General features: G+C 48.0%; 1 protein-coding gene across 1 annotated transcript in view; it reads right to left on the reverse strand.

Moving 5' to 3' along the window:
• Positions 1-801: 801 nt before the first annotated feature.
• Positions 802-26344, reverse strand: part of SSC4D (scavenger receptor cysteine rich family member with 4 domains) — a 51672-nt gene continuing 26129 nt past the window's right edge. The window contains exons 3-10 of the mRNA XM_056819796.1: positions 18007-18068; positions 17591-17674; positions 12486-12690; positions 6881-6916; positions 6122-6427; positions 4337-4411; positions 3052-3366; positions 802-965 (exon numbers count right to left, since the gene is read on the reverse strand). Coding sequence (XP_056675774.1) covers positions 817-965; positions 3052-3366; positions 4337-4411; positions 6122-6427; positions 6881-6916; positions 12486-12597 — 993 coding nt within the window. The 5' untranslated portion in view covers positions 12598-12690; positions 17591-17674; positions 18007-18068 and the 3' untranslated portion in view covers positions 802-816. The remainder of the gene's footprint in view (positions 966-3051; positions 3367-4336; positions 4412-6121; positions 6428-6880; positions 6917-12485; positions 12691-17590; positions 17675-18006; positions 18069-26344) is intronic.

Raw genomic sequence — 26344 nt, forward strand, 5'->3', positions numbered from 1 at the left:
ACACAGTGAAGTGACTTGCCCAGGGTCACCCAGCTGGGAAGTGTCTGAGGATGGATTTGAACTCAGGAAGAGGAGTACTCCAAGCACTATAGAGCCACCTAGCCGCTCTATCTAGACTTCTTGTAATACTTAATAGCTAGAGCTAGCAGGGACCTCAGAGTCCAACTAATGGAACTCTTTCTTTCATTTTAGTTTGTCTTCCTGACATTTCCCAGTTGTCCCCCTCATGTTCCATCCTCCCTTCCACCTTCCAGTTTGGTTCTCATTGTTTCTGCCTCTTGGGGAATCTCCCTCCTGTCTGGATCTTGTCTCCTCCTGAACTCCTCCATGCCCATGGGAGCCCAGAAGATCTTTGGTACTGCTTCCTCTTCTCACCTTCTCACCTTCACTCTTCCAGGTATGGGGACTTAGCAGAACCTGTCCCATATGACTAGTGATCTCTCTATAGAGATGCCCTTTGCTTGACCAACTAAATGAGAAACTCCTTAGTTAGGGGAGAAGTTACTCGCATCCTTCCCCAAATAATCATGCTTTCTCTTAACTCCTTTTTTTAAAACCCTTATCTTCTTTCTTGGAATCAATACCATATATTGGTTCCAAGGCAGAAGAGCAGAGAGGGCTAGAAAATGGGGGTTAAGGGACTTGCCCAGGGTCATACAGGTAGGAAGTATCTGAGACCAGATTTGAACCCAGGACTTTCCGTGTCTAGACCTAGCTCTCAATCCACTGAGCCACCCAGCTCCCCACCCCTTTCCCTTAATTCGGACACTCTCCCACATTCACAATGATATCATTCTTGGCAGCTTAGGGATTTGCTCACCCAAGAACTGCCCAGGAGCTGTCCAGCACTGAGGGTTCGGGGAGGCTGTCTTCTTCCCCCTTACCTGTGGCCGGCTCAGTGAGCCTGGCCTTGCCATCACGGGTAACCAAGGATGGTGAGGACATGACCGAGGGGACACTGCGTCCTAGAAGAAGAACAGAAGAAAATGGGGCCTGGGATCCTCCAAGGAGCCTCCCCGCCCAGACCAATGACTTTTTCCATAGGAAACTCCCCCTACCAGTGCAGATCAGCACTTCCTTGGCAATTTACCATCTTAGGGAGTTGACTGGGGTGCTGAAAGGGTAATCAGCTTATTCACTGGAAGCAGCCCTAGCTGGCCAGTCAGAAGACCTGAGTTTGAATCCTGTCTCTGGTTTCCTCCTCTGTAGAATTAGGAGGCTGGGCTAGGTGGCCTCCAGGACCCCTTCTAGCTTTAGAACTAGGACATGATCCTGTGTCTTGCCCAGGATCAATCAACCAGTCCATGCCAGCCAGAGGTCTTTCTCACTCTGGGCTCAGCTCTGGCTATTATAATCTTTCTCTCCTGGGTAATCCTGGGACATTTGGGGGTCGATTCATGCCACCAGTTAAGGGCATGGATGATTCGTGGGGAATTCTGGGAAGCAATAGTTCAGTTACTCGCCCTGGGGCCAAAGTCAACCTTACCAGGACAAGCCCAAGCTCCCATCACCCCATGGACATCCTCATTTCCAGGGGAGTAGAGTAAGGCAAGAGGAAAGAGGAGAAACTCAGTGCCTCCCCTCATTGGCAGAGCCCCAGAAATAGACAGTGCCCAGCTGGCTAATAAGGGATGCCAGGGGATGATTAGCATTAGACAGTAATCAGCAGATCAGGCAGAAATGCAGAATGTGCATGGCGAGGGAGGAGACAGACAGGCACACATCAGCTCCTTCCCAGAAGCAAAATCACAGCCATTCAGAGCCACTTCCTTTACACATGGTGCCAGTGCCCTTGGCACCCACACACTCTTCAGGGATGCGCTGGGGCTCCCTGTCCTGGGTCAATTTCCTCCTTTCTCTCCATTGGATCGAGGGAGGACAGGGCTGCTCTTTCACTAAGCTGGATGACTGGTTGTGCCCATGGATGGAGGGATTAGAACCACTTCTCCCCATCCACATCCAGCTAAAACGCCTTCTCTCCACCGGTCTGCCCCAGGCTCTCCAATCAGCTCTTAGCTGTTGACTCCCCTTAATGACTTCTGAAGGCTGCTGTGATCGTGGTCCTTGAGGTGGGGCTTCAGGTAAGCTGGAGGAAGGATGGCTATCCCTTCCCTATTGAAATTCCAGCACACTGGCCTGAAGGTTGGTAGTCTATAGGGGGAATCTGGCTGCCCCCTTGGCAGAGTTCTGCATAGGGATTGAGGCTGGCATAGTTCAAAGGATGGGTAAATTTGAACTGGGGCAAGGGGAATAGGAAGGAGGAAAGAGAAACGGAAAGATGGGCAGTATACTGGGAAGAAGTGGGGCCTGGATGGCCATGAAAGGGACAGCATCTCCAAATATGGAAAGCCCATAAGCTTAACGGACTTTTGGTGGAGCCCCAGGAAAAGAACTCAGTACCATGGATTTGAGGGGCAAGGTGGCCCTGAGGCCTTGAAGTGGAGACCCCTGTAGTATGAAACCAAGGCAACATGGACCATGACTGTGCTCAGTATCTTTGCCATCTTTTACATTTGTGTCATGCTTTATGGACGTTCACTACGGCATAAAGAAGACTAGAAAATCCCAGCTTTGCCACCTCTGGACCTAACACAATGTAAGATCTGGACTGGATGCTTTCTGAGTCCCTGATTCTATGATCTCTTTTGATTCTCACAACCCTAGAGGGGAGGCACGATCAAAGGACCATATGGTTAGAGCATCAAATCCAACCCTCTCCTTTTACAGTGACCTTAAGTGACTTGCTCAGGGTCACAGAGCTAATAAATATCTGAGGGGAGATTTGATTCCAGATCTTCCTGGATTCCAGGAAGATTCCTGGATTAAAATTCCAGATTTTAATACCCTCTCTGTAGCAGGTAGATATCCCTATTTCTGAGACCCAAGGAGAAGCTGAATTGCCCAAGATCAAGGAATAATGGCCGGATCTCTCATCGGCTAGACCTGGTCTCTTTTCTTTAGATTATGTTGCAGAGGATTTGAGCCAACAGCATATAATCTATCTGGCACACAGTAGGTGCTCACTAAATGCTTGGTGTTCTCCCCCAGTACCTGAGCAGATGACACCAGCATCCTCATGGTGCCCACAGTTATGGATGCCCCATCCGAGACTGGGACATGCTGCCAGGCGTAGCTCTCGGCCATCACAGTGGACGTTGTCTAGCAAGATGTGGCCAGTGCCATAGCCAAAGAAGGCATTGGTCTTAGAAGCCACAGCAGTGCCACAGTCCAGTTGGCGACAGACCACAGTGGCGTCTGGGAGCCCCCAGTCATCATCACATACGGTGCCCCAAGTGCCACCATGCAGAATCTCCACTCGGCCCTGACAGGGGTTGGCGCCTTTCACTAGGCGGATGCTGCCATCACCTAGGAGTGGTCAAGAGATAGGGGAGAGATTCATGTGTCCTTGTACTCCACAATATATCACGATGCATATACAGTGCCTGGTGGTCCCTTCCCACTCCTGAGACCTTCTCCTATCCCAGCCAAGAGGGGAGGGCATGGCCAAAAGGTCTGCCATTTTGTAGGAGTGCAGTAAAAGTTGCCTTGCCTAAAACATCACTCTGATCACCTCATATCCAGGATTATTGCTCATTAGTTCCTTTCTAGAATTCTATCTTCCAGACAAACTGGCCTCCTCGTTCCCTATCCACAGCATTCCACCTCCCTTCCAGGTCTTTGCTCTGGCTGGTCCTCACTCCTAGAATGCACGCCCTCCTCATCTTCATTTCTTTCTTTTTTTTAAAACCTTTACCTTCCGTCTTAGAATCAATACTGTTCCAAGGCAGAAGAGTAGTAAGGGCTAGGCAATGGGGGTGAAGTGACTTGCCCAGGGTCACACAATGAGGAAGTGTCTGAGGCCAGATTTGAACCCAGGACCTCCTGTCTCTAGGCTTGGCTCTCAATCCACTGAGTTACCCAGCTTCCCTCCTCATCGTCATTTCTTAAAATCATTAGAATCCCTGAAGAGGCTGATCCTGCACAAGTCCCCTGAGTTGTTATTTCTCTCTTTCTCTTCATTTTGTGACTTCATAATCTAAAGTGACTTCATTTTGACTACTTATAAATAGCAAAACCCTGTATTTCCTTGAGATCATAGACCTAGAGCTAGAAGGACCATCTGGTCCAACTCCTTCATTTTCCAGATGGCAAATGGGAGGCCCACAGACTTGCCCAAGTGCCTTTTGGAAGTGTTGTATCCTCCAGGAGAATGGAAGCTTCTTGAGGGCAAGGATTACTTTTCAGCCAAGTACCTGGCTCATACATATTGATGCTCTGCCTGGATGAAGCCAATTCTGAAGGCTAGGAACTCAGTGAATCTTCCCCAGTCACCTACCTCTCCCATTCTTCAAGGTGATGGTGGTGGGGGCTGTGCTGGTTAACACTTTCCTGGCCAGCGTTGGTAAGAGCTCTGAGAAAGGAAAACATCGGGGTGGGAAGAGAAGAGCTGAGCAGTTGTGCTGGATCCTGAGGAAGACTTGCTTCCATTCTTGTGAGCTATACCTGCTGCCCCAAGGGACTCTGGATGAGAGCTACTAGCTTCTCAGAATCTCCATGGGAGGGGATTGATGGGACAAGTTATTGGCCATGGGAAGGGGGACCCAGTGGATGGTCCCATACATTCTCCAGGGCAGTGTGACCTCAACCACAAGGTGAGAGGTTGTGTGTGTCGGTGAGAGGGAGAGGCAGAGACAGAGAGATGGAGAGAGGGGGAGAGGGAGAGACTGAGACAGAGATAGACAGAGATAGAGACAGAGAGGGAGAGAGAGACAGAGAGAAAGAGATAGAGAAAAACAGAGAGAGGGAGAAAGAGACAGAGAGATAGAGACAGAGAGGGAGAGAGAGACAGAGAGAAAGAGATAGAGGAAAAACAGAGAGATGGAGAGAGGGGGGAGAGAGAAACAGAGACAGAGACAGAGAGGGAGAGAGAGACAGAGAGAGAGAGAGAGAGGCAGAGAGAGAGAGACAAAGATAGAGACAGAGAGAGAGGTGGGGGGAAGGGAAGGAGGGAAGGATAGAAGGAAGGAGGGAGAGGGAGAGGGGGAAAGAGGGAGGAAAGGAGGGAAAGAGAAATAGAGACAGAGAGAGGAGAAAGGTGGGGGAGAGGGAGGGGAAAAGGGAGGGAAAGAGGGAGAGAAAGAGAGAGGGAGAGAGACAGAGACAGAGAATGTTGGAGAGAATGACAGAAAGAGGAAAAAGAGAGACAGAGGCAGAAATAGAATCCCACATACACACACACACACACATGCATGCACTCCCACAGAGACAGTTAGAGACCCCAAAACACAGAGACATACAGACAGATGTACATTCTCAGAGATGGCAGAGTTGGGAATTTTCCCAAACTAAGCTCACTCAGGGGAACTAGCAAATGCTGAGGATTTCCTGGAAGTTGTACCCTGCAAACTCGGAACAGAGGGGAGATTTCTTGAGCAACTGAGCAACTGGGGGAAAGGCAGCTCGTTGCCCAGAGAATCATCAACTCCCATGATGGGCAGCAACCTGGGGAGACCTTTTACTCCATGCCTCTCCCCTCAGGCAAGACAACACCCCCCATTTCCCAGGCAGAAGGTTGTCTTCTGGGCCCTCAATTGGAAAGGAGGGAATGTGAGTTCAGATTCCGGCAAATCCCTTTTGCTTCTCTGAGCCTCATTTCCTCAGTCCATACTGGAGGCAATCCTCCCTTTCCCCCTCACACAGTTATATGTGAGGGCAGAGAGAGTTGAAGAATGAGGTAAAAGTCCTCTTGAAATGTTATTCCTGAAGGACTTTCAAGGGGGAAAAAATGGAGGATGTTTGAGAATCTGTGAGCTATTTGAGGCCAACAATGGACCCTTTGGGCCTCTTCTTTGAGTCCCCAGCATCTAGTGTTGCATCTTAAACATAACTGATAGTGTGTCCTTGCTGATAATGACAGATAGGGAAACTGAGGCCCGGAAAGATAAAGGGACTTGCCCAAGGTAGTGGTGGAACATGGGTGAGCTCCCAGTTCATGGCGTTCCACTCTCCCACACTCTCTTCCCTTATTCATGCCCAGTCTCAGCCCCACCACCCTCAGTTAGACAAGATGGGACCCCAGGGCCCTGAGACCCTCTGCTGGTCTCTCCTCCATCCTTCTCACCATCACACATGACAGCCACGTCCTCGTAGTGGTAGCAGTTGTGGACTCCCCAGCCGTGGCTACCACACTCGCTCAGGGCCGCCTCCTGTCCCTTGCAGTCCACATTGTCCAGTTGGATGGGGCCTCGGCCCTGGCCAAAGGCAAGGGGCAAGGGCACCGGCAGGGCATACCCGCAGCCCAGCTGGCGGCAGGCTACGTTGGCATCTACCACGTCCCAGTCATCATCACACACGGTGCCCCAGGAACCATTGTACAGGATCTCCAGCCGGCCCTGGCAGCGGCTAGGTCCCCCCACCAGCCTCAACTCTGGGGACAGAGGGGGGCCAGGGGAGGGAACTTACTTTGGGGCAGGGCATTGGGCAGTTCTCAGAGCATAGCAAGGTTGGGAGGCACCCACCTCCCCAAACTGTGGACAACACTGGATTCCTGAGCCACCCTACCCATCCCATCCCTTCCCTGGGCAGGTCCTCCACCCCATCTAGTCCATGGCCCCATCCATCAGTCTTCCTGTGTAGAAGGGAGAATAAAGATGGGCAAACTCATTTATATTTGAGTTTTCCTTAGAATCCCACCATTGAGTCTCTGTTTTCTCTCTCTATGGTCTCAATTTTCCTCATCTGTAAAATGGGGTGGGGGAATAGCCCTTTATTTTAAGCTGAGGGACCTTATAACCTCCAGTCTAGAGTGGGAGGCAGGAGGCCAAAGGCTTCTCTAGGAGGGAACCCCATCACCCCTTCCCCATCCCATAGAAGGTCCTACCTGGAAAGGGTAATGGAGTAGGCTGCAGGGTGCTGCCTGGAACAGAATGGAAAAGAAGATCAGATGGGTCTTCCCAATTGGGGAAAGTACCCAAGGAGCATAGCTATACCCCGAGTGTCTAGATAACCCATTACTTTTCATACGTCTCTCCTTTCTGTTCCTAATGCAATGACACAAATTTGGACCATCAATCCCAACCTCCTAACTGGCTTCCCTACCTCCAGTATTTCTCTTCCCCAAAGTATCCAACACACAATTGTTAGCACAATTTTCCTAAAGCACAAATTAGATCACATCATTCCCTTACTCTGAAACTTTCAATGGCTCCCACTTCCTATTTAATAAGATTCAATCCCGTTAGTTTGCAAGGCTCTCCGAAATCTGCCTTTAACTTACCAGTCCAGGCTGATCTCTCATCATCCAAATGCTCTAGTCAAACCAGAGGGTACTCAGGGCTCCTTAAATGCATCCCACCCTTTGTCCTGGGGGCTTCCTTCCTCTCTCTTCTCTTTCAGGCTTCCCCAAATCATCATCTCCCCAAAGCTTCCACAGCCCGCTTAGAGTAGCCTCCTGCAGGACGTTTTCCCTGATTTCCTCCTTTTCCCAAGCCAGAAGTGAGTTCTCCCTGCTCTGAATTCTTCCCATCCTCTGGTTACCCCTAAGACACTGGCCTCATTCTGCCCTCCAGCATCATCTGTTGTATCCATCCCCAGCCACAGCCTGCACTTTAGCCATCTTTTCATCTTCTATAGGAACCAAGACAATCATCCTATCAATCAAGTGAACTATATATTGGTTCCAAGGCAGAAGGGCAGTAATGGCTAGGCAATGGGGGTTAAGTGACTTGCCCAGGGTCATACAGCTGGGAAGTGTCTAAGGCCAGATATGAACCCAGGATCTCCTGTCTCTAGGCCTGGCTCTCCTGCCAGCCAGCCAATCAGCTGCTCCCTTTCATTTAATTTAGGAAAAAAAAAACTCTCACTTTCCATCTTAAAATCAATATTGGATTTTTGCTCTAAGGCAGAAGAGCAGTAAGGGCTAGGCAATGGGGGTGAAGTGACTTGACAAGGGTCACACAGCTGAGAAGTGTCTGAGGCCAGTTTTGAACCCAGGACCTCCTGTCTCTAGACCTGGCCCCTATGACATATATTTCTTAAGCACCTGCTTAAGGTCCTGAGCTAGGCTCTGGAGACCCAAAGACAGAAATGAAACAGTCCCTGTCCTTGAGGAGCTTATGGTCCCCTGGAAAGGAGGAAGAGGAAGGGAGGCAAGGAGCACAAATCTAGCCATATATATATATATATATATATATATATATATATATATATATATGTATGTATGTATACCTCAAAGAGGCAAGGTGACCCCAAGAGGGAGGACACTGACAGCAGGGGACCCAGGAAAGGACTCATGCAAAAGGAGGTCTTTGGGCTGATTCTTGGAAGAAAGCAGGAATTCCAAGAGGCAAAAGGGAGGAGGGAGAGCATTCTAGGAAGGAGGGACAGCTAGGGCAAACACGGGTGGAGATGGGTGATGGAGAGAAGAAGAAGTAGATCCATTTGTCTGGAATATTGAGAGTCCAGTAGATACAGCACCTGGCCTGGAATCAGGAAAATCTGAATTCAAATCCAGCCTCAAATGCTCACTAGCTGTGTGACCCTGGGCAGGCCCCTTAACCCAATTGGCCTCAGTTTCCTCATCTGTCAAATGAGCTGGAAAAAGAAATGGCCAACCTCTCCCAGGATCTTTGCCAAGAAAACCCCAACTGGGGTCATGAAGAGTCAGATATGACTGAAAAAAGGACTGAGCAGCATAGAAAAGGAATAAGAGGGAATACGACTGGAAAAGTAGGACAGGAGAAGCTTGTAAAGGGTTTTCAATACCTCCCAGGGGAGTTTATATTTGATCCTGAGGACATAGGGAGTCACTGGGGCTTATTAAGCTTATTAATGATTATTGAGCAGACCCCTCTTTGGGCTCTTTAGTATCTGTATAGAGGAGGGGTTGGGCTGGAAGTCAGGATATGATTTGTTGAATGAATGAACTTGATTTTGGCCTGGGGCACCTCCTTCATGGAGACTTCCAGGATTAACCTCAAACTGATGGCATTTTCTCCCTCCTCAAATTTCAGAGATCTAGGCTTGGCTCTCCTCCTCTCCCTCCCCTGGTGAACCTGCCAGAGCAGCCAGCTGGAATGTAAACTCCCTGAGGGCAAGGACTGGACCATTTTGTCTTGGGATGTCCAGCTCTTAGCACATTACTTTGAATAAAGCTGGTTCTTGATACATGTTTGTGTCCCCAAAAGCCAAGGTGATCTTTGGGGTCCCTGGCAGCACTAAAATTCAACCTATAACCCTTTAAAAACTCTTCCCTTCTGTCCTATGATCAATTCTAAGACAGAAGATCTGTAAGGACTAGGCAATGGAGGTGAAATGACTTGTCCAGGGTCACACAGCTAGGGAATGTCTGAGGCCAGACTTGAATCCAGGACCTCCCAACTCCAAACCTGGAGCTCTAGTCCACTGAACCATGGTTCCACATAGCTCATGATTTAACAACAATTATTTTCATTGAAGATCCACATTTTTAGAGTATGTGACCTTCATCTCCACCTCTTCCTTGGACTCTGCCCCAGAACCAGCTTGGGGCTCCTCTGATTCATCGTGCCCCTTTGGGGTCTCCATCTCCCTTCCAGGTCAGCTTCCTCTGCCCTCCCTATTCTCGGACCCCTTGCTTTACAGGTCATCTTCTCCTTTCACAATGTAAGGTAAAGGTTCAGGAGAAGGAGAGATTTCTGCTCAGGACAGTGGTGGGAATCAGAGCCAGAAATCATCTCCTCTGATCACTCCGTTTTACAGAAGAGAAAACTGAGGCCCAAAGACAGGAAAGGACAGATCCAGAGTCACATGGTGAGTTAAGATCGGCCCTGGGTCTTTTTTTCCCCCAGGTTAGGCCCTGTTAATGTGTCCTGAGATGGGTTGGTGAAGCAGGAACCAGGAGAAAACATCCACCTTTTTTGGTCTTTTTACAGACAAAAAAGGGATAAAAACAAAACCAAAAAGTGCCATGGCTATTTGTAAGGGGGAAATGGTTTTATACATGGGTCTAATATCATCCACTCAAAGCAAGTCAGGGTGCCCAGGGCAGCCTGGCTCAGTGGCTTTGGTTTGCCCACCCATACAATGAAGGAGACTTAACGCGGTGCCAAGCCAGAGTCCCACCTAAATCCCGCATAGCCCTGGGAAGTGGGGTTGGAATCCAGCCTCCTCTGGCCTCCCTCGGGTGCACGGACCTCCTTTTCCAGGGAGGGACCCCTGACCAAAGGACGGTGGGGCCATCAGGGCTGGCCACAGCCCAAGCAGCCCTTTGTCTCCCAAGCCTCTGCTACAAGAGATCCTGGGTGGTTTGTGGAGCCAAGGCACCCTCTTGTGGTCTGAGAGATTCCTTCTCCGGGATACAAAGGGAGAAGGCTGGGGGTGGGAGTGGGAGAGATGCTTCCCATCTCCATGGTGACAGGAGGAAGGGCCGATGCTCTTAGTGAAGGAGCAGCAGGGCCTGGCTGGCCTGCTGGGACAGACTGGACATGGGAACCTCTCCCAAGCTGCCTCTGGCTCCAGAAGGCAGGCCCCTTCCTAGGTCTAAGATCTCCTTTCCAAAGATAATATCCAGGAAATATCTCTTTTCTGCTCGATTTCACAGAAGGTGAAAGTATGTAGAGGAGGGAGATAGGCCTTATTTTTTTAAAACCCTCACCTTCTGTCTTAGAATCTATATTGTGTATTGGTTCCAAGGCAGAAGAGTGGTAAGGCCTAGGCGAGGCAGGGGGGGTAAGTGACTTGCCCAGGGTCACACAGCTGGGAAGTGTCTGAGGTCACATTTGAACCCAGGACCTCCCATCTCTAGGCCTGGCTCTCTATCCAATGAGCCACCTAGTTGTCCCAGAGAGAGGTTTTATCAAAAACAAAATTTAATGGGAATAGATCTCCCTCCCCTCTTTGGAAACATGGGGAGGACGACTATGGGATGGTACATATGGGTTAGTTCTATTGAATTCTTTCTCTCTTATTAACTTGTTTTGTTGTAAGAATGGCTCCGGAAAGAGGGAGGAAGAGTGGATTGATATACTGGGAAGTGTAGGGGATGGTAAAAAAAAACGACTGTTTTTGGATGGAGGAACAACAAAGCAGACACAGGTTTCCCACTTCTCCCACCTCTGCCTGGTAGAAAAAGCCCTTCCTCCTGGTACTGGCTATGGGACGGTCAGGGTCTCCTCTCCCTGTCAAGGGCGTTGGCAGCCCTCTCTGGGGACCAAAAGGGTCTGGACCCCTGGGGACAGGGCCTGAGTTCCAAAGCTGCCTCTGATTTCAATAACTGCGAAGTGTCGGAGTTCTCAAACCACTCTGCCCCAGAACAAGGTGCTCAGGCTGGCACCAGCTTTCAGTTTTTGTTTTTAATTTTTGCACTGGAGCAGTGACTTCACCGGCATGAAGAAATCCACTTGACCAAAGCAGGAAGAGTCAAAGTGTTCTCAAGTATAATCTTAGAGAACCTGACCAGAGGCACACAGGCAGGGGGGGTTGGATTGGTGTCTCCCTGGCTATTTGTTCACTAGGCAGCAGCTCCCTCCTTGTAGCTCAAGTCCTTCCCATTTTACAGATGAGGAGACTGAGGTCCCCATCATTTAGCCGCTAAGTGTCAGAGCTCCAGCAGTCCAACCACACTATCCACTGTTTCTCTGACATTTAATCTCTCTTGGACTGTTTCCTCATTTGTAAAACTAGACTGATAGCTTGGAAGTTTCTTCCCACTCTAAATCTATTCTTCAGTGTTCCCTCCAATCTTCCCTTCTGCCTCCTTAAATTATCTTGTATTTACTAATCCACATATCATTTTGAAGCAAACAGGATTTAGGGTTTTCTTGGCAAAGACATTGGAGTGGTTTGCCATTTCCTTCTCTAGTTCATTGGACAGATAAGGAAACTGAGGCAAATAGAGTTTTCTTAGCAAAGCTATTGGAGTGGTTTGCTATCTCCTTCTCTGGTTCAATTGACAGATGAGGAAACTGAGGCAAACAAGATTTAGAGTTTTCTTGGCAAAGACATTGGAGTGGTTTGCCATTTCCTTCTCTGGTTCAATTGATAGCTGGGGACAGTTAGGTAAAGAGAATGAAGTTACTTGTCCAGGGTCACATAGCTATTGAAGGGTCTGAGACCGACTGTCTAATCACCTCATGGGAACTTCACAGTCCTATCACATTGTGATTGTGGTTGGGTGCATCAGGGGTTCTTAACCATTCTAACCCCTTTCTGGGAGCCCTCAGCTAGCCTGGGGAAGACTCAAGACTAAAGAATCAGGACTTTAAATGTGTCAAGTTAAAAACATGAGAGCAACAAAGGAAAACAATGTCACCGAAGGAGAGTGAAACATTTTCAATCTCCTCAACCCCCCCCCCCCCAGATAGAAATATCCCCCCCCAGCCAGCCAGCCAGCCAGCCAGCCTCCCTCTCAGAAGTCCTTTGACTCTACTGGTAAGACAGCTGTAATCACAACCTTGCCACAACTGGGTCTCAGACTGACAAGAGCCAGCAAGATGGAGGAGGCTCACCCAAGGGCAGGAAGAGAAAGACCAGGGCAGGTAAGAGGACCAGGCAGACGGCACTCCTTTCTTCTGGTCTCCACCCTCTGCTTGGCTGACCTGGGCAGGGACCAATTCTCATCTCTGCTCTTCTCTTTGGATTCTGAGGCTTTCAGATGGTCTCTCCCGGCAGCAGAGAAGTCACAGCTGGCACATCTGGAAGTCGGGGTCAAGGCTTTGGGGTTCCAAGCAGGGAAGGTAAGAGTTAGGATGTTGCTGGGTTGTGATCCATCCCCCCAGGGTCCTCAGCCCCCACCCAGGGCTTGTACCTCCCCCTGAAAGAGCCTCGAATGGTATTTTCAGGTTCTCTTCTTGCCCGTTAGAACATGACCTTCTTGAGGGCAGGGGACTGGGTTTTTGCCTTCCTTTTTCCATCTGTCTATCTGTCTTCCATCCCTGGAGTTCCCTCCCTCCTCATCTCTGCCTCCTGGCTTCCTTCAAGCCTCAGCAATAACCTTGCCCTTTCTAAGGACCCTTTCCCAGATCCAAGCTGTTTCTCTGAGGTGACTCCCAAGTTATCCTGCCTGTATCTTGTTTACACCTAGTTGTTTGTTTATCAGCTCCTCCCACCATTGTATTGGGAACTCCTTAAGAGTAGGGGTAACCCCAGCCCAAAGCCCATTGTTCAGTTTTGTCAGTCTCCATGACCCCATTTGGGGCTTTCTTGGCAAAAATACTGGAATTATTTGTCATTTCTTTCTTTAGCTCATTTTATAGATGAGGAAACTGAGGCAAACAAGGTGGAATGATTTTGTCCAGGGTCACACAGCTAGTTTGCCATTTCCTTCTTTAGCTCATTTTATAAAGGAAACTGAGGCAAGCAAGGTGACATGGCTGGTCCAGGGTCACACAGCTAGTTTGCCATTTCCTTCTCTAGCTAATTTTATAGATGAGGAAACTGAGGCAAACAAGGTGAAGTGACTGGTCCAGGGTCACATAGCTAGGAGTGTCTGAGGCCAGATTTGAACCCAGAATTTCCCAATTCCAGGTCTTTACCATCTATCTTAGAAGGGATACTATGTATTGATTTCAAGGCAGGTAAGGGCTTGTAATAAAGAGATAATCTGGGAGATATTTCTAGTTGTAATAAATGATACTCTGGAGTCTGTTGTAATAAATGAGATACTCTGGCTAGAGACTAGAGAGATACTACGGGAAACCTGAGGGGACTTAGTTGTAATGGAGATAGAGCTAATTCTGAGAGATAGAGAGATACTACTAGAAAGGATACTCTGGGGTTGCCTATTGATCACTACTGATGGCTAATAGATCAAGATATTTCCTACCCTCCACCCTTCACTTCCAAGTTTTCCACCCATTCCCTCCTGCCTCCCTTCCCCTCCCCCCTGTTAGTCAGTTTCCCTTCTAAGTCATTCAAAGGTGAACTGTGAGGTTTAGAGAAGATACTCTTGTTCTCTTTCTCAAGTAAGGAGGTTGATTGGGGAAGATAGGACAGGATGGAAGATGAGGTGAGAGGGATGACAGTTGTCCCTAGTCTATAAGGAGGATTAGGAGGATTTGGGGAAATGTCAGTCCTGTCACAGCTATGACACAAAGTCTGTCAGGGAGATGGAGGACAACTGTTTAATCTTCTTTCTTCTTCCTTCAAACTCAAATCTCAAATATACAATTAGTTCTTCACATGCTAAGCCACCAATAAAAGTTAATTTCTTTTCAGCCTGACTCCAGAAGCCCCCCCAAGGGTCCTTCAGCCTAGGACAGAAGCTAACAGGGTCCAATTCAGAGCTTCTTCCCCCTTCAGCCTGTCTTGACTCTCCAACTGTCTTTCCTGGGAACATTCTATTTGGAATGTTCTTTCTTGATTGACAGCTGAGGTCCTTTACTTTGTCTTGAATGCATGAAATTCTCTCTTCCTTCATGCCTCTTCCACAGGCTAGACAAATATGTTAAGTGACTTGCCCAGGCTCACACAGCTAGGAGTGTCTGAGACCACTCTTGAACCCAGGACCTCCAGACTCCAAGCCTGGTACTCTACCCGCTGTGCTACCTGGCTGCCCCAGTGCTGGGCATTTTCATGGGCTGCCTGTCATTCCTGGAATTCACTCCCTCCTCCTTCTCTCCACCTTCTGGCTCTCCTCAGTTAAATTCCCACTTTCTATAGACAGCCTTTTCTGGTCTCTCAATTGATGATCTCCAGCTTCCCATTGCTGTCCAGCCGCATGTTGTCCAATAGCCTGGAAGCTCCCAGAGGGCAGGCAGGCACCTGTTTTGGCCTTGTCAGGGGCCTCCAGTGCCAGGCACGATGCCCTGACTGTGACAGTCACTTTGTGAATGTGTGCCGATTCGCATTCCTGGCCTTGTAGGGGCCCTTCTTCTCCCCAGGGAGCTCTCCTGCCCAGCATTGGGTGATGGGAAAAGCACCAGCCAAGGAAAGAGCAAAAACAAAAAACAAAGCAAAAAAAAGCAAAAAACCTAAGCCGGGGAGGCTGATTCCCTCAGTTTACAGAGGAGAAAAGAGAGTCCCAGAGGAGTGACTCGGCAGAGGTGATTCAGAGAGAAGGATGACCAAAGGGCGGGAAAGGAGGCAGTTTGGTCCCTGGGCTCCCCCTGGCTCTCTGCTGAGACCAATCCAAGAGGATCTTGGGAGAAAGGAGGCCTCCCTCAGGCCAGCTGAGAGTCAGTCTGCTGGTGAGACAGTAATTTGGATGGCTGCTAGCTAGGGAAGATGATTTCTCGCACCCCAAACCAGCAGACCCTCTACCTCAGCTCTCCCTGGGTGGGAAGATCCCCAGCCCAGGTATTTTGGAGGGAGGGCAGGCCAAGGCTGGGCTGGATTCACCCAGAGCAGCCATGCTTGGGTTTAAACAGGCCCAGCCCCCTAACCACAAAGAGTTGGGTTACAGGGGAGTCGGCAAGCCCAAGCCGGAGCCCAGTCTGGATCCTGCTTTCTCAATACTCCATTCATCTGGCAGAGGGAAAGGCCCTCCCACTGGAATAATTGCCTTTTGTCCTCTGGAGCTGGCCTCCCCTCTTTTCTGAGGAGCTGAGGAGAGCTGAAAGATGGCAGCCGAGATGGGGGGGGGGGCAGCTGATTCTCTTCCTGCCTGACCGTGAGCTCCAGCAGTGGAACTGGAATCCTTGAGCCTCCATTTCTACAGTCACCTCCAGTTCTGGGAGGCTTCCTTCTCTTCTCTCCTCCCCTCCCCACCCCTCTCCTCGCCTCTCCTCTTCTCTCCTCTCCTCTTCTCTACCCCCCCTCTCTTTTCTTCTCCTCTCCTCTTCTCTCTCCTCCTCTTCTCCTCCCCTCCTCTCCTCCCCTCTCCTCTCCTCCCCTCTCCTCTCCTCCCCTTCTCTCCTCTCCTCTCCTCCCCTTCTCTCCTCCCCTTCTCTCCTCTCCTCTCCTCCCCTTCTCTCCTCTCCTCTCCTCTCCTCTCCTCTCCTCTCCTCTCCTCTCCTCTCCTCTCCTCTCCTCTCCTCTCCTCTCCTCTCCTCTCCTCTCCTCTCCTCTCTTCCCCTCCCCTCTCTTCCCCTCCCCTCCCCTCTCCTCTCCTCCCCTTCTCTCCTCCCCTCTCCTCCCCTTCTCTCCTCCCCTCTCCTCTCCTCTCCTCTCCTCTCCTCCCCTCTCCCCTCTTCCCCTTCTTTCCTCTCCTCTCCTCTCCTCCCCTTCTTTCTTCTCCTCTCCTCTCCTCTCCTCCCCTCTCCTCTCCTGTCTTCTCCTCCCCTCCTCTCCTCCCCTTACCTGTCCTTTCCTCTCCTCTCCTCCCCTCTCCCCTCCCCTCCTCTCCTCTCTCTCCCACCAGCCCTTCTCTGCTTGTCTGGTCCCTATTGGCAGCTGGGAGGTTAGAAGCAGAAACCACTGGGGACAAGATATGATTTGGCCTGGGCCAGGCCATCTCTGCTTCCCCTGGACCATGGGAAGAGGAGAGATGGCCAGAGAGCCTTATGGGGGAGCACCTCTGTCCCCTCCCCCCGCCCCCGGAATGCATGTGGTGGGTAGAAGACAGCCTGGCCCTGTTCTCCCTTCTACCATCTTGCCTCCCTTCCCTGGTACCTTCTAGCACTTGCTCTGGACCCCGAGCATCTTACCAATCACTGGACTGAGAGGGAAGATGGGAAATCTTGGTCAGAAAGTCTCCTCTGCTTGCTAGGATAATGTCAAGGCTCTGAGGCAATGAATAACAGGCTGGTTCATGGTCTCCTCAACCCCCACTTGATCATGATGGATTCAGAGCTGGAAGGGATTTTCTAGGCCATTTAGCCCAATCCCCTCATTTTACAGATGAGAAGACGGAGGCCCACCGAGGGATGAAGTGACTTGCCTCAGATCGGAAATGGAATCGCAAAGATTCAAAGCCAGATTTTAGGACTCCAAAGCCAGCATCTTTTCTGTATCACCTCCTCTCTCCTCCGCTTTCTTTTCTTTTTTCTTTTTTCTCCCCTTACCTTCTTTTTTCCCTCTCTTTTAAAAAATAAAACTCTCCCTTGGAATTAATACTGCATGTTGGTCTCAAGGCAGGAGAGGCGAGGGCAAGGCAATAGGGGTTAAGTGACTTGCCCAGGGTCACACAGCTAGGAACGCAGAACCTCCCATCTCCAGGGCTGGCTCTCTAGCCAATGAGCCACCCAGCGGCCTTCTTCCCCACAGAAGAGAAGCCTCAGTTCCTAGAGCCAAAAGGCCCAGCTTCCTGGAACCAACAAAGCAGGTTGCCACCCAGGTACACTCCAGCCCAATTTCATTAAGGTCTCTGCCAGAAACCATGGCATTAAGCAAAACAATGTTACCAGGGGCAAAGGCTCTAGAGGAATGCGTTGGGCAGTGCGCCCAATGGTGGCCCAATGGGATTTTGGAGCCTCGCGGTCAGATTGGGCAGTCGAGTATCCATGGTGTTCCTGAGAAACAACTTGGTCTGGGGCAAGGCTAGACAAGGGCAATCCTCAGGCTCGGCGTGTCTAAAATAAGCACCTTTTAGACCAGCCCCGAGAGCCAGCCGTGCACCCAAACCCTAGAGGAGCTCTTCAGACCTGGTTTTCTTTTCGGTTCCCTCAAGAGTTCAGTAACACCAAGTGGCCCTTCCGACTCTCCCCTGGCCAAAAGAGAGCAAAGGGATACATACCTGGATGGATTTCTCGGCGATTTGTCTTCCGCCCCTTCTTGCCTTCTTCCTCTCTTCCCTCCTCCTCCTCCTCCTTGGAAACAGCTGGTGATTACAAAATCAATCACTAGCAGTCAGGAGTCATTGCTTCCTCTCTGCCTGAGGGAGGCCAGACTGGGGGAGGAGGGCTGGGAAACGCAGAAAGCTTTTTTTTCTCCAAAAATAATTGGAAGGAAAAAACCTGAAAAGGAAGGGAGGAGGAGAAGGCAGTGGCTCATGTGTGCCCTGCCCAGTGGTAGCCTGGGTCGGTGGCTGCCTCTCCAGGTGGGAGAAGCAGGGACTGGGGGGTTGGAATGGCTGCAAATCCCTGCTGGCTCCCAGCATGACACCCTGGAAAGAGAAGGAGGAGAGGCGGACGACAAAAGGCAGGAACCCACCTGAGGATGAGAGGCGGCTCGGCTCGGGTTTCAGGGAGGCAGACCTGCCCTGGCTCTGGTCCCTGGTGCAGGAAAAGGAAGGAAGGATGCCACTGATTGCATCTGACCCAGGCTTTTCACCTTGGCATTCAAAGCCTTCCTCCAGCCCACTGAGGAAAACCTTTCTTGCCTTCTCCCATGCTTCTCCCCTGCAATGGATGCCCATCCGTTTGGGGGATGGAGGATAACTCCAGTGCCTGCTGGCCCTCCAGGCACCCTGTGCTGATTTCTGATTCTGTGTCACCTCCCCCCTCCTCAGTCCAAATTCTGACTGCCCTTCGAGGCCCCGTACAAGTCCGACCTCTTCCATGAAAATTCTTCCTTCTTGAGGGATCCCAGGCAAATCACTTCCCCACCAGAGGATTCCAGAAAGTAAGGAGAATGAAGTGCATGTTGGCTAAGGCCCCTTCCCACCTGGAATCCTCCCATCCTCCCCCCTCCGTGCCAGCCCCTCTGGACCTCGGGGCTCTGACCACAACCAGGCTAACAGGCAAGGCCAGTGAGTGTGGTCAGCACAGACACGCTTGAGCCTCTGGCTAAACGGCACGTCGTTTAGGGCTAGAAAGGAGTGCAGAGCTCTTTTGGATCCACTAACTTGGCCTGAATCCCAAAGATTTTTTTTTGAATGGGAAAAAAAAATCTGTTTGTACAAAAATAATTCTAGCTGCGTGTTTTGTGGTGGTAAAAAATTGGAAACTGATGGAATGTCCATCAGCTGGGGAATGGCTGAACCAATTGTGGTACAGGATTGAGCTACTGGAGGATTTCAGAAGGAGCCGGGAAGAGCTACATGAACTGATGCAGAGTGAAACAAGCAGAACCAGGAGGACACTGAGCACAGTAACAGCAACATTGTGGCATGATCCAGCAGGGTAGACTTTGCTGCTCGCAGCAATGTGGCGATCCAGGACAATCCTGAGCCACTTAGGACAAAGAACACTTTCCTTGCCCAGAGAAAGAGCTGTGGGAGACAAATGCAGGTGAAAACACAGGATTGATGGCTTGTTTATTTGGGTTTACAATTTGGGGGGTTGGTTTTATAAGATTATTCACTTACAAAAACAAAAAACATAAAAATATGTTTTGTGTGACAATACATGCAAAACCCAGATTGAATTGTTTGTCAGCCCTGGGAGGAAGGAGAGAAGAAGGGAGGGAGACAATATGGATTATATAACTTCGGGAAACTTATGTGGAAATCTGTTATTAAAAAACAAGGTAGTTAAAAAAATAAATAAAAGGCATGTAGGCAGTGGGATAGCTAGGTGGCTCAGCGGACTGAGAGCAAGGCTTGAAAATAGGAAGTTCTGGGTTCAAATCTGGTCTCAGACACTTCCTAGCTATGTGACCCTGGGCAAGTCACTTCACCTATTTCTCCTGACTTGAAACCAATACATAATATTGATTATAAGATGGAAGGTAAGAGTTTAAAAAAAAAAGGCATGCAGGATCAGAGGCTCCTGGGTAATCTTTTGGTCTCCGTGATGGGGCTTCTAAGGCTGAGCATGTGCTAGGGTCACTTCTGGTAAAACTCCCTTTGGTCTCTTGCTTTTTGTTTTGTTTTGTTTAATTCTGACCTTAAACATTGAAAGAGAAAAAGACAGAGAAAGGCAGATAGAAAGACACAAAGGGGAAAAGAGACAATGTATATTTCTATACAGAAGAATACAAAATGAGGATTCTATTTTTTTTTAAACCCTCACCTTCCACCTTAGAATCAGTCAGTAATGAGTATTGGTTCCAAGGCAGAAGAGAGGTAAAGGCTAGGCAATGGGAATTAAGTGACTTGCCCAGGATCACCTAGCTAGGAAGTGTCTGAGGTCAGATTTGAATCCAGGACCTCCCATCTCTAGGCTTAGCTTTCAATCCACTGAGCCACCTAGCTGCCCCCAGGTTCTATATTTTTTATGTGAAATGGTGAATATTTTTTTCATACTACTTCCTTTAGGTAGACCAGTGGATAGAGAGCCAGTCCTGGAGTTGGGAAAATCTGAGTTCAAATCCAGCCTTAGACGTTTACTACCATATGACCCTGGACAAGTCACCTTACCCTGTTTGCCTCAGTTTCCTCATTTTTAAAATGAGCTAGAGAAGGAAATGACAAACCACTCCAGGATCCTTACCATGAATACACCATACCATGACTCCCAGAGTCAAACATGACTGATAAACTGCTTGTTTAAAAAAAGAAGAAATTCTATAATTTACTTTCAAAACTGACCTGCTTCTGACCATTTCCTTCTGATTATCCTCTTTACTCTTTTGCACATTTAAAGAAATATTCCAGTCTCTTTCTCTCCCCCCCTCCATCTCTCTCTGTCTCTATCTCTGTCTCTCTGTCTCTCTCTCCCCCTCTCCATCTCTCCCTCTCCCTCTCTCTCTCTCCCTCTCCCTCTCCTCCCTCTCTCTCTCCCTCTCTCTCCCATCCCTCTCTCTCTCTCTCTCTCTCTCTCTCTCTCTCTCTCTCTCTCTCTCTCTCTCTCTCTTTCTCTCTCTCTCTCTCTCTCTCCCCGTCTCTCTCTCTGTCTCTCTCTCCCCCTCTCCCTCCATCTCTCTCTGTCTCTCTCTTTCTCTCTCTCCCCTTCTCCTGCTCCCTATCCCTCTCTCTCTGTCTCTCTGTCTCTCTGTCTCTATCTCTGTATCTCTCAACCTTCCTAGTGCTAATTTCCACCTAGCAATAGAATGTAAGCTCCTTGAGGGAGGAGCTATTTCGTTCTGGTCTTTGTATGTCCAGAATGTCGTATAATGCATTACCGTTAGTAGCAATTAAATTAATGTTTTTCCATTTAAATTGAGATATCTTATTGGGTCCTCACCAAAACTGCATGAAGTAGGCACTATAAGTTACTGTGAGTATATATGTCCCCATTTTACAGAGGCAGAAACAGGCCCACAAAGGTTAAAAGTCCAGTAGCATAGCTAGAAAGTCTTCTGCATCCACATCAAGGAACATTTATTAAGTTCCTACTGTTTCTAGGGCACTGGCTATGGCAAAGCCAAAGAATTCCATGCCACCGAGATGGAGGAGTTGGCTACAATGTCCAAATGCATATGACAAGTTTGCATTTAGATGACACTTTAATATATGGCAGAATGAAAAGAACTCTGAATTGGGAGTTCTAAATGCAGCTCTTCTCCTGGACCCCAGTGTGAGTTGGAATAGTTCACTTCTCTTTGCTGGCCTTTCTTGCTGCTGTGAAATGAGAAATTTGAATTGGTTGTCAGTGGTTATCGGCCTTCTCAAGTATGAAGACTCAACGGAAAAAAATGGAACCTCATGAGAGCAATTCTGCTTAGAATTCCTTTAAGAAAATATACAAAGTCAGACGGTAATCTGAATTAGTAACATTTTAGAAGAATTGATTTTTATTAATATTTGAGTCTATATATGCCATTATCCATTCCACATCATGAGGGTTAGAGGCCCAGCACTCCCTTGGTCTGGAAAATCTGCATAAAATTCTTTGGCCCTCCCTTTGCACCCAAGGAGAAATCGGAATTTTTTTCTTTTTCTTTTATGGGATATTTACAGCATTTTATTGTCAATCTGGGGGTCAATATCCATTTCCAAGTTTCTAAGCTTTTTCTGTGTTGTCTGCTGGCCTTCACGTGTCTGAGGTTTCTGCAAAACTTTAAAAAATTTCCCATTTAATTTCTTATGCCGACCCACAATATGTCAAAGTTGGCAATGGGGAAAGGCTTGTGTATATGTGTGTGCATTATGTTTATATATATTCACATATGTGTATATGGCAGCAAAGGAGCAGCGAGGTGGCACAGGGACAGAATGCTGGTCCTGGAACAAGAACACCTAAGTTCAAATCTGATCTCAAATAGTTATTGGCTGTGTGACTCTGGACAAATCACTTAACCTTATTTGCCTCAGTTGGTCATCTGTAAAATGAACTGGAAAAGGAAATGGCAAACCACTTAAATATTTCTGCCAAACCCATCTTAGAATCAATACTAAATATCGGTGAGGAGTTAAAAAAAAGAAAAGAACTGAGGGCTGCAGGGATTGGAGGTGAGAGTGAGGATGAAAAACAGAATCAGGAGATATAAAGCAAAGGAATTTTAGACAAGAAATATCAGTGGGGGCTTGTTTGTTCGTTTGTTTAATTTTAAAGTGGATGCTAGCCCAAAGTACATCTTGTTTGTCAGTCATGTCCAATTCTTTGAGATCCCATTTGGTGTTTTCTTGGCAGAGATACTGGTGTGGTTTACCATTTTCTTTTCCAACTGATTTTACAGATGAGGAAATTAAGGCAAACAGGGTTAAGTGATTTGCTCAGGATCACACAGCTAGGAAATGTCTGAGGCCAAATTTGAACTCTGGACCTCTCATCTCTTGATCTGGCTTCTTATCCACTGTCGTCTCTAGAAGATTGTCTCTCTCAGATCATTTCAGAAAAAACTTGGGAAGAGCTACATGAACTGATGCAAATTGAAGTGAGCAGAGCCAAGAGAACATTGTCCACAGTAACATTGTACACAATAATATTGTAATGATGATCAACGGGGAAAAACTTAGCTACCCTGTTCAAGACAGTGATCCAAGATAATTCCAAAGGACTCATGATAAAAAATGCTACCATCTCCAGAGAGAGAACTGATGAACTCTGAATGCAAATTGAAGTAGACTTTTTTCACTTTATTTTTCTTGGGGTATCTTGGGGGGAGCAACATGATAAATATGGAACTATGTTCTATATGACTTCCCATTTATTAGTGATATCAAATTGCTTGCCTTCTCAATGACTAGGGGAGGTTTTGGAGGGGAGGGAAAGAATTTGAATCTCAAAAAAAATTTTTTAAGAATGCTTAAAAATAAAGAACTTAAAAAAAAGATTTGCCATTATTATCATCTCTACTCACTTATTATTTGCTATTGATATCATCTACTCTCTCACTGATCCTGAATCTCTCCTTGTTAATTGGCTAGTTCCCCAATGCCTCTAAATACTGCTCATGTCTTCCCATCCTCCAATTCACCTCATCTGATCCATCTATTCCTGTTAGCTCTTACTTTATATCTCCTCCCTTTCATGGCCAACCTCCTTGAGAAGGCTGTTGACAATTAGTGTCTCCACTTCCATTCTTCCTACTCTCTTAACTCCTTGCTGTTACTCATCCACAACCCTCCATTTCCTGATTCCTGGATTTTCACTGGCTATCCCCCATATCTGGTATTCTCTCCCTCCTTATTTCCTCCTCCTGGTTTCCCTGGCTTCCTTCAGCTCCCAGCTGAATACCATCATCTATAAGGAGCCTTTCCCCATCTCTCTTACTGCAACTGCCATGTCTCTGTTGATTATCTCCAATGTATCCTGCTTATAGTTTGTTTGTATGTGCATAATTGTTTCCACATTGTCTCCCCCATTAGGTTGCCTGTCCTTTGAGAATGGAGACCAGCTTTTTTGGTTTTCTTTTGCTATTCTTTGAATTCCTAGCACTTAACATAGTACCAAGCACAAGATCAGAACTTCATAAATGCTCATTGACCTACTGATTCTCTGTAGCCTCTCATCATTTACCTGAAAGTTACCAATGATCCCCTAATTCTCAAATCCGGTGGTCTTACTTTAGTTTTCATCCTTCTTGAATTCTCTGAATCTTTTGACCACCAAGAGTGCCCTTTTCTCCTCCATACTGTCTTCTCTCTAGTTTTCATGGCATCCTCTTTCCTTATGGAGGAACCTAGGACAATTTAGACCCACTGAGGAAAGTAGCCATAAAGACATACTTGTAAGTTTGCCTGGGATTGATGGCAAGGCCACGTCTCAAGTTCACAGCTGCAAAGTATTGTCTGTTTGAAACTCATTTAAGGAGAATTCCTGAAGATGTCTTCCCCAAATGGTCATAATAAAACCTTGAACTGTTCGTTATTTTGAAGACCAAAGAAGCCTGTATAATGTCATGACTAAATGACCCAGACTCTCCTTCCCCTGTTTCCTATTAACCCCCAGTTACTCAAAATGAATCAGCTGTCACTCTTCCTCTATTGCTTGAGAAAACTATAAAATGTAAGACTAAACTCTGAATAAATGAAACCATAGCTCTTAATTATAGTGCTGTGTGTTTTCTGCTCAGACCCTCTCCAGTCATGCAGCTCTTGCTCTCTCTCTGTCGGTCTCTCTCATTCTCTCTTTGTGTCTCTCTCTGTGTCTCTGTCTCTGTCTGTCTGTCTCTGTCTCTGTCTCTCTCTCCTCTCTGTCTCTGTCTCTCTGTCTCTGTCTCTCTCTGTCTCTCTCTCTGTCTCTGTCTCTGTCTCTCTCTCTGTCTGTCGGTGTCTGTCGGTGTCTGTCGGTCTGTCTCTCTCATTCTCTCTCTGTGTCTCTGTCTGTCTGTCTATCTCTGTCTGTCTCTCTCTGTCTCTCTCTCTCTGTCTCTGTCGGTGTCTGTCTGTCTGTCTCTCATTCTCTCTCTGTCTCTGTCTCTCTGTCTCTGTCTGTCTCTGTCTCTCTGTCTCTGTCTCTCTCTCTGTCTCTGTCTCTCTCTCTCTCTCCTTGTAAACTGACTCCCTTACTGTGACTGTAACAGCCGGAACAGACTCCAGACCTGGACCTCACATCCAGTCGTTTTTTACCTGACATTTCCTGATTCTCCTGCCTTTCTCACTGCTCCTTCTAGATCTCTACCTACAAGCCTAGCACCCAGTGCCTGCAAACTTGGAGTGTTTCCCCCCAGCTCTCTCCTTGACCCTCTTTTCTTCTCCTTTACTCTTTTTACTTGGTGATGTTTTCAGCTCACATGGATTCAATGATCACTTCTAGGCAAAGGATTCTCAGATTTATTCACTTCAACCTAACCTCTCTCAGGACTTCCAGTCTCTCGTCTCCAACTGCCTTTTGGATGCCCTGAACTATGTGTCCTGTAGATGATGATATCTTAAACTCGATATGTCTAAATCTGAACTCATTCCCTTTCCCCCCAAACCCTCTCCTTTTCTTAGTCCCTTGTTACTATAAAGGGGACCACCATTCTCCCATTCACTCAGGCTTAAAATCTAGGTGTTATACTCCATGCCTCATTCTCTCACCCCCCCCCCACCTAATCGACCCATCAATATTATCTTTGTAGCATCTCTTGCATACACCTCTCCTATGATGATGCCACCACATATCACCTTATACTTGTCCTATTTTTTAAACCCTTACCTTCTGTCTTAGAATCAATACTGTGTATTGGTTCTAAGGCAGAAAAGCAGTAAGGGCAGGCAATGGGGATTAAGTGACTTGTCCAGGGTCACACAGCTAGGAAGTGTCTGAGGCCAAATTTGAACCCAGGACCTCCCTTCTCTGGGCCTGGCTCTCAATCCACTGAGCAACCTAGCTGGCCTTCCTTCTATTGAAATAACCTGCTGGTGGGTCTCCTGGCTACAGTTTTTTCCACATACCACTCAGTTGTCAAATGATTAAAAAAAACAACAACAACAAAGCTCACCTTCTGTCTTAAAATGGACACTATTGATTTTAAGGCAGGTAAGGGCCAGACAATTGGGGTTAAGTGGCTTGACCAGGGTCACACAGCTAGGAAGTATCTGAGGTCAAATTTGAACCCAGATCCTCCCTATTCCAGGTCTGGTGCTCTGTCCAGTGTGCTCCCTAGTTGCCTCTCAAATGATCTTTTTAACAATCATTAAATGGGTCATTAGTGGATAATGTCATCATTACCTACTCCTACTCTACAGACTTGTTTAGGATCTAATAAGAAGTCCTTTGTTTAGCATTCTAAACCCTTCCTGCGTTCATTCTTTTTACTCCTTCCTTTGTTGGGTCCAGTGAGGCTGGTTTCCTTACTGTTCTTCCCTCTAGATATCCAATTTCCCACCTCCAGGCATTTTCCCTGGCTGCCCCCCCCCCCCATGCCTAGAAAGCTTCCCTCACCTCTGTCTCCTGGCTCCCTTCAGATCCAGAGGAAACCCCACCTTCCCTCCCATGATTATCTCCCATTGATCCTGGGTACACCTTGTTTGCACGTCGTCTCCCCCAAAGGGCCATCAGACTCTCTTTGCCTGTTTTTGCATCCCCAGTTCTTAGCACAGAGCCTGGCACACAGTAAGCCCATTGGCTTGACTTGACCAAACAGAATTGTGGATGGGGACGTTGAGCTCCTCTTTGTAAGTCTTCTGCTGCCACCTGCTGGCCATCTTTAGAACTGTAATTGCTTGGTACCTCTCTGTTGAATGGAGAGGCAGCTTGCGGGTTTCAGCCTCAAGAAATGGCAAATCAATTCCAGGCACCAGCAGGAGGGTTGGTGGTGAGGGAAGCCAAGAGGCAGAGACCAGGAGGAAGAACAT

Source organism: Monodelphis domestica, chromosome 2 (genome assembly GCF_027887165.1).
Source record: "Monodelphis domestica isolate mMonDom1 chromosome 2, mMonDom1.pri, whole genome shotgun sequence".
Lineage (NCBI taxonomy): Eukaryota > Metazoa > Chordata > Mammalia > Didelphimorphia > Didelphidae > Monodelphis > Monodelphis domestica.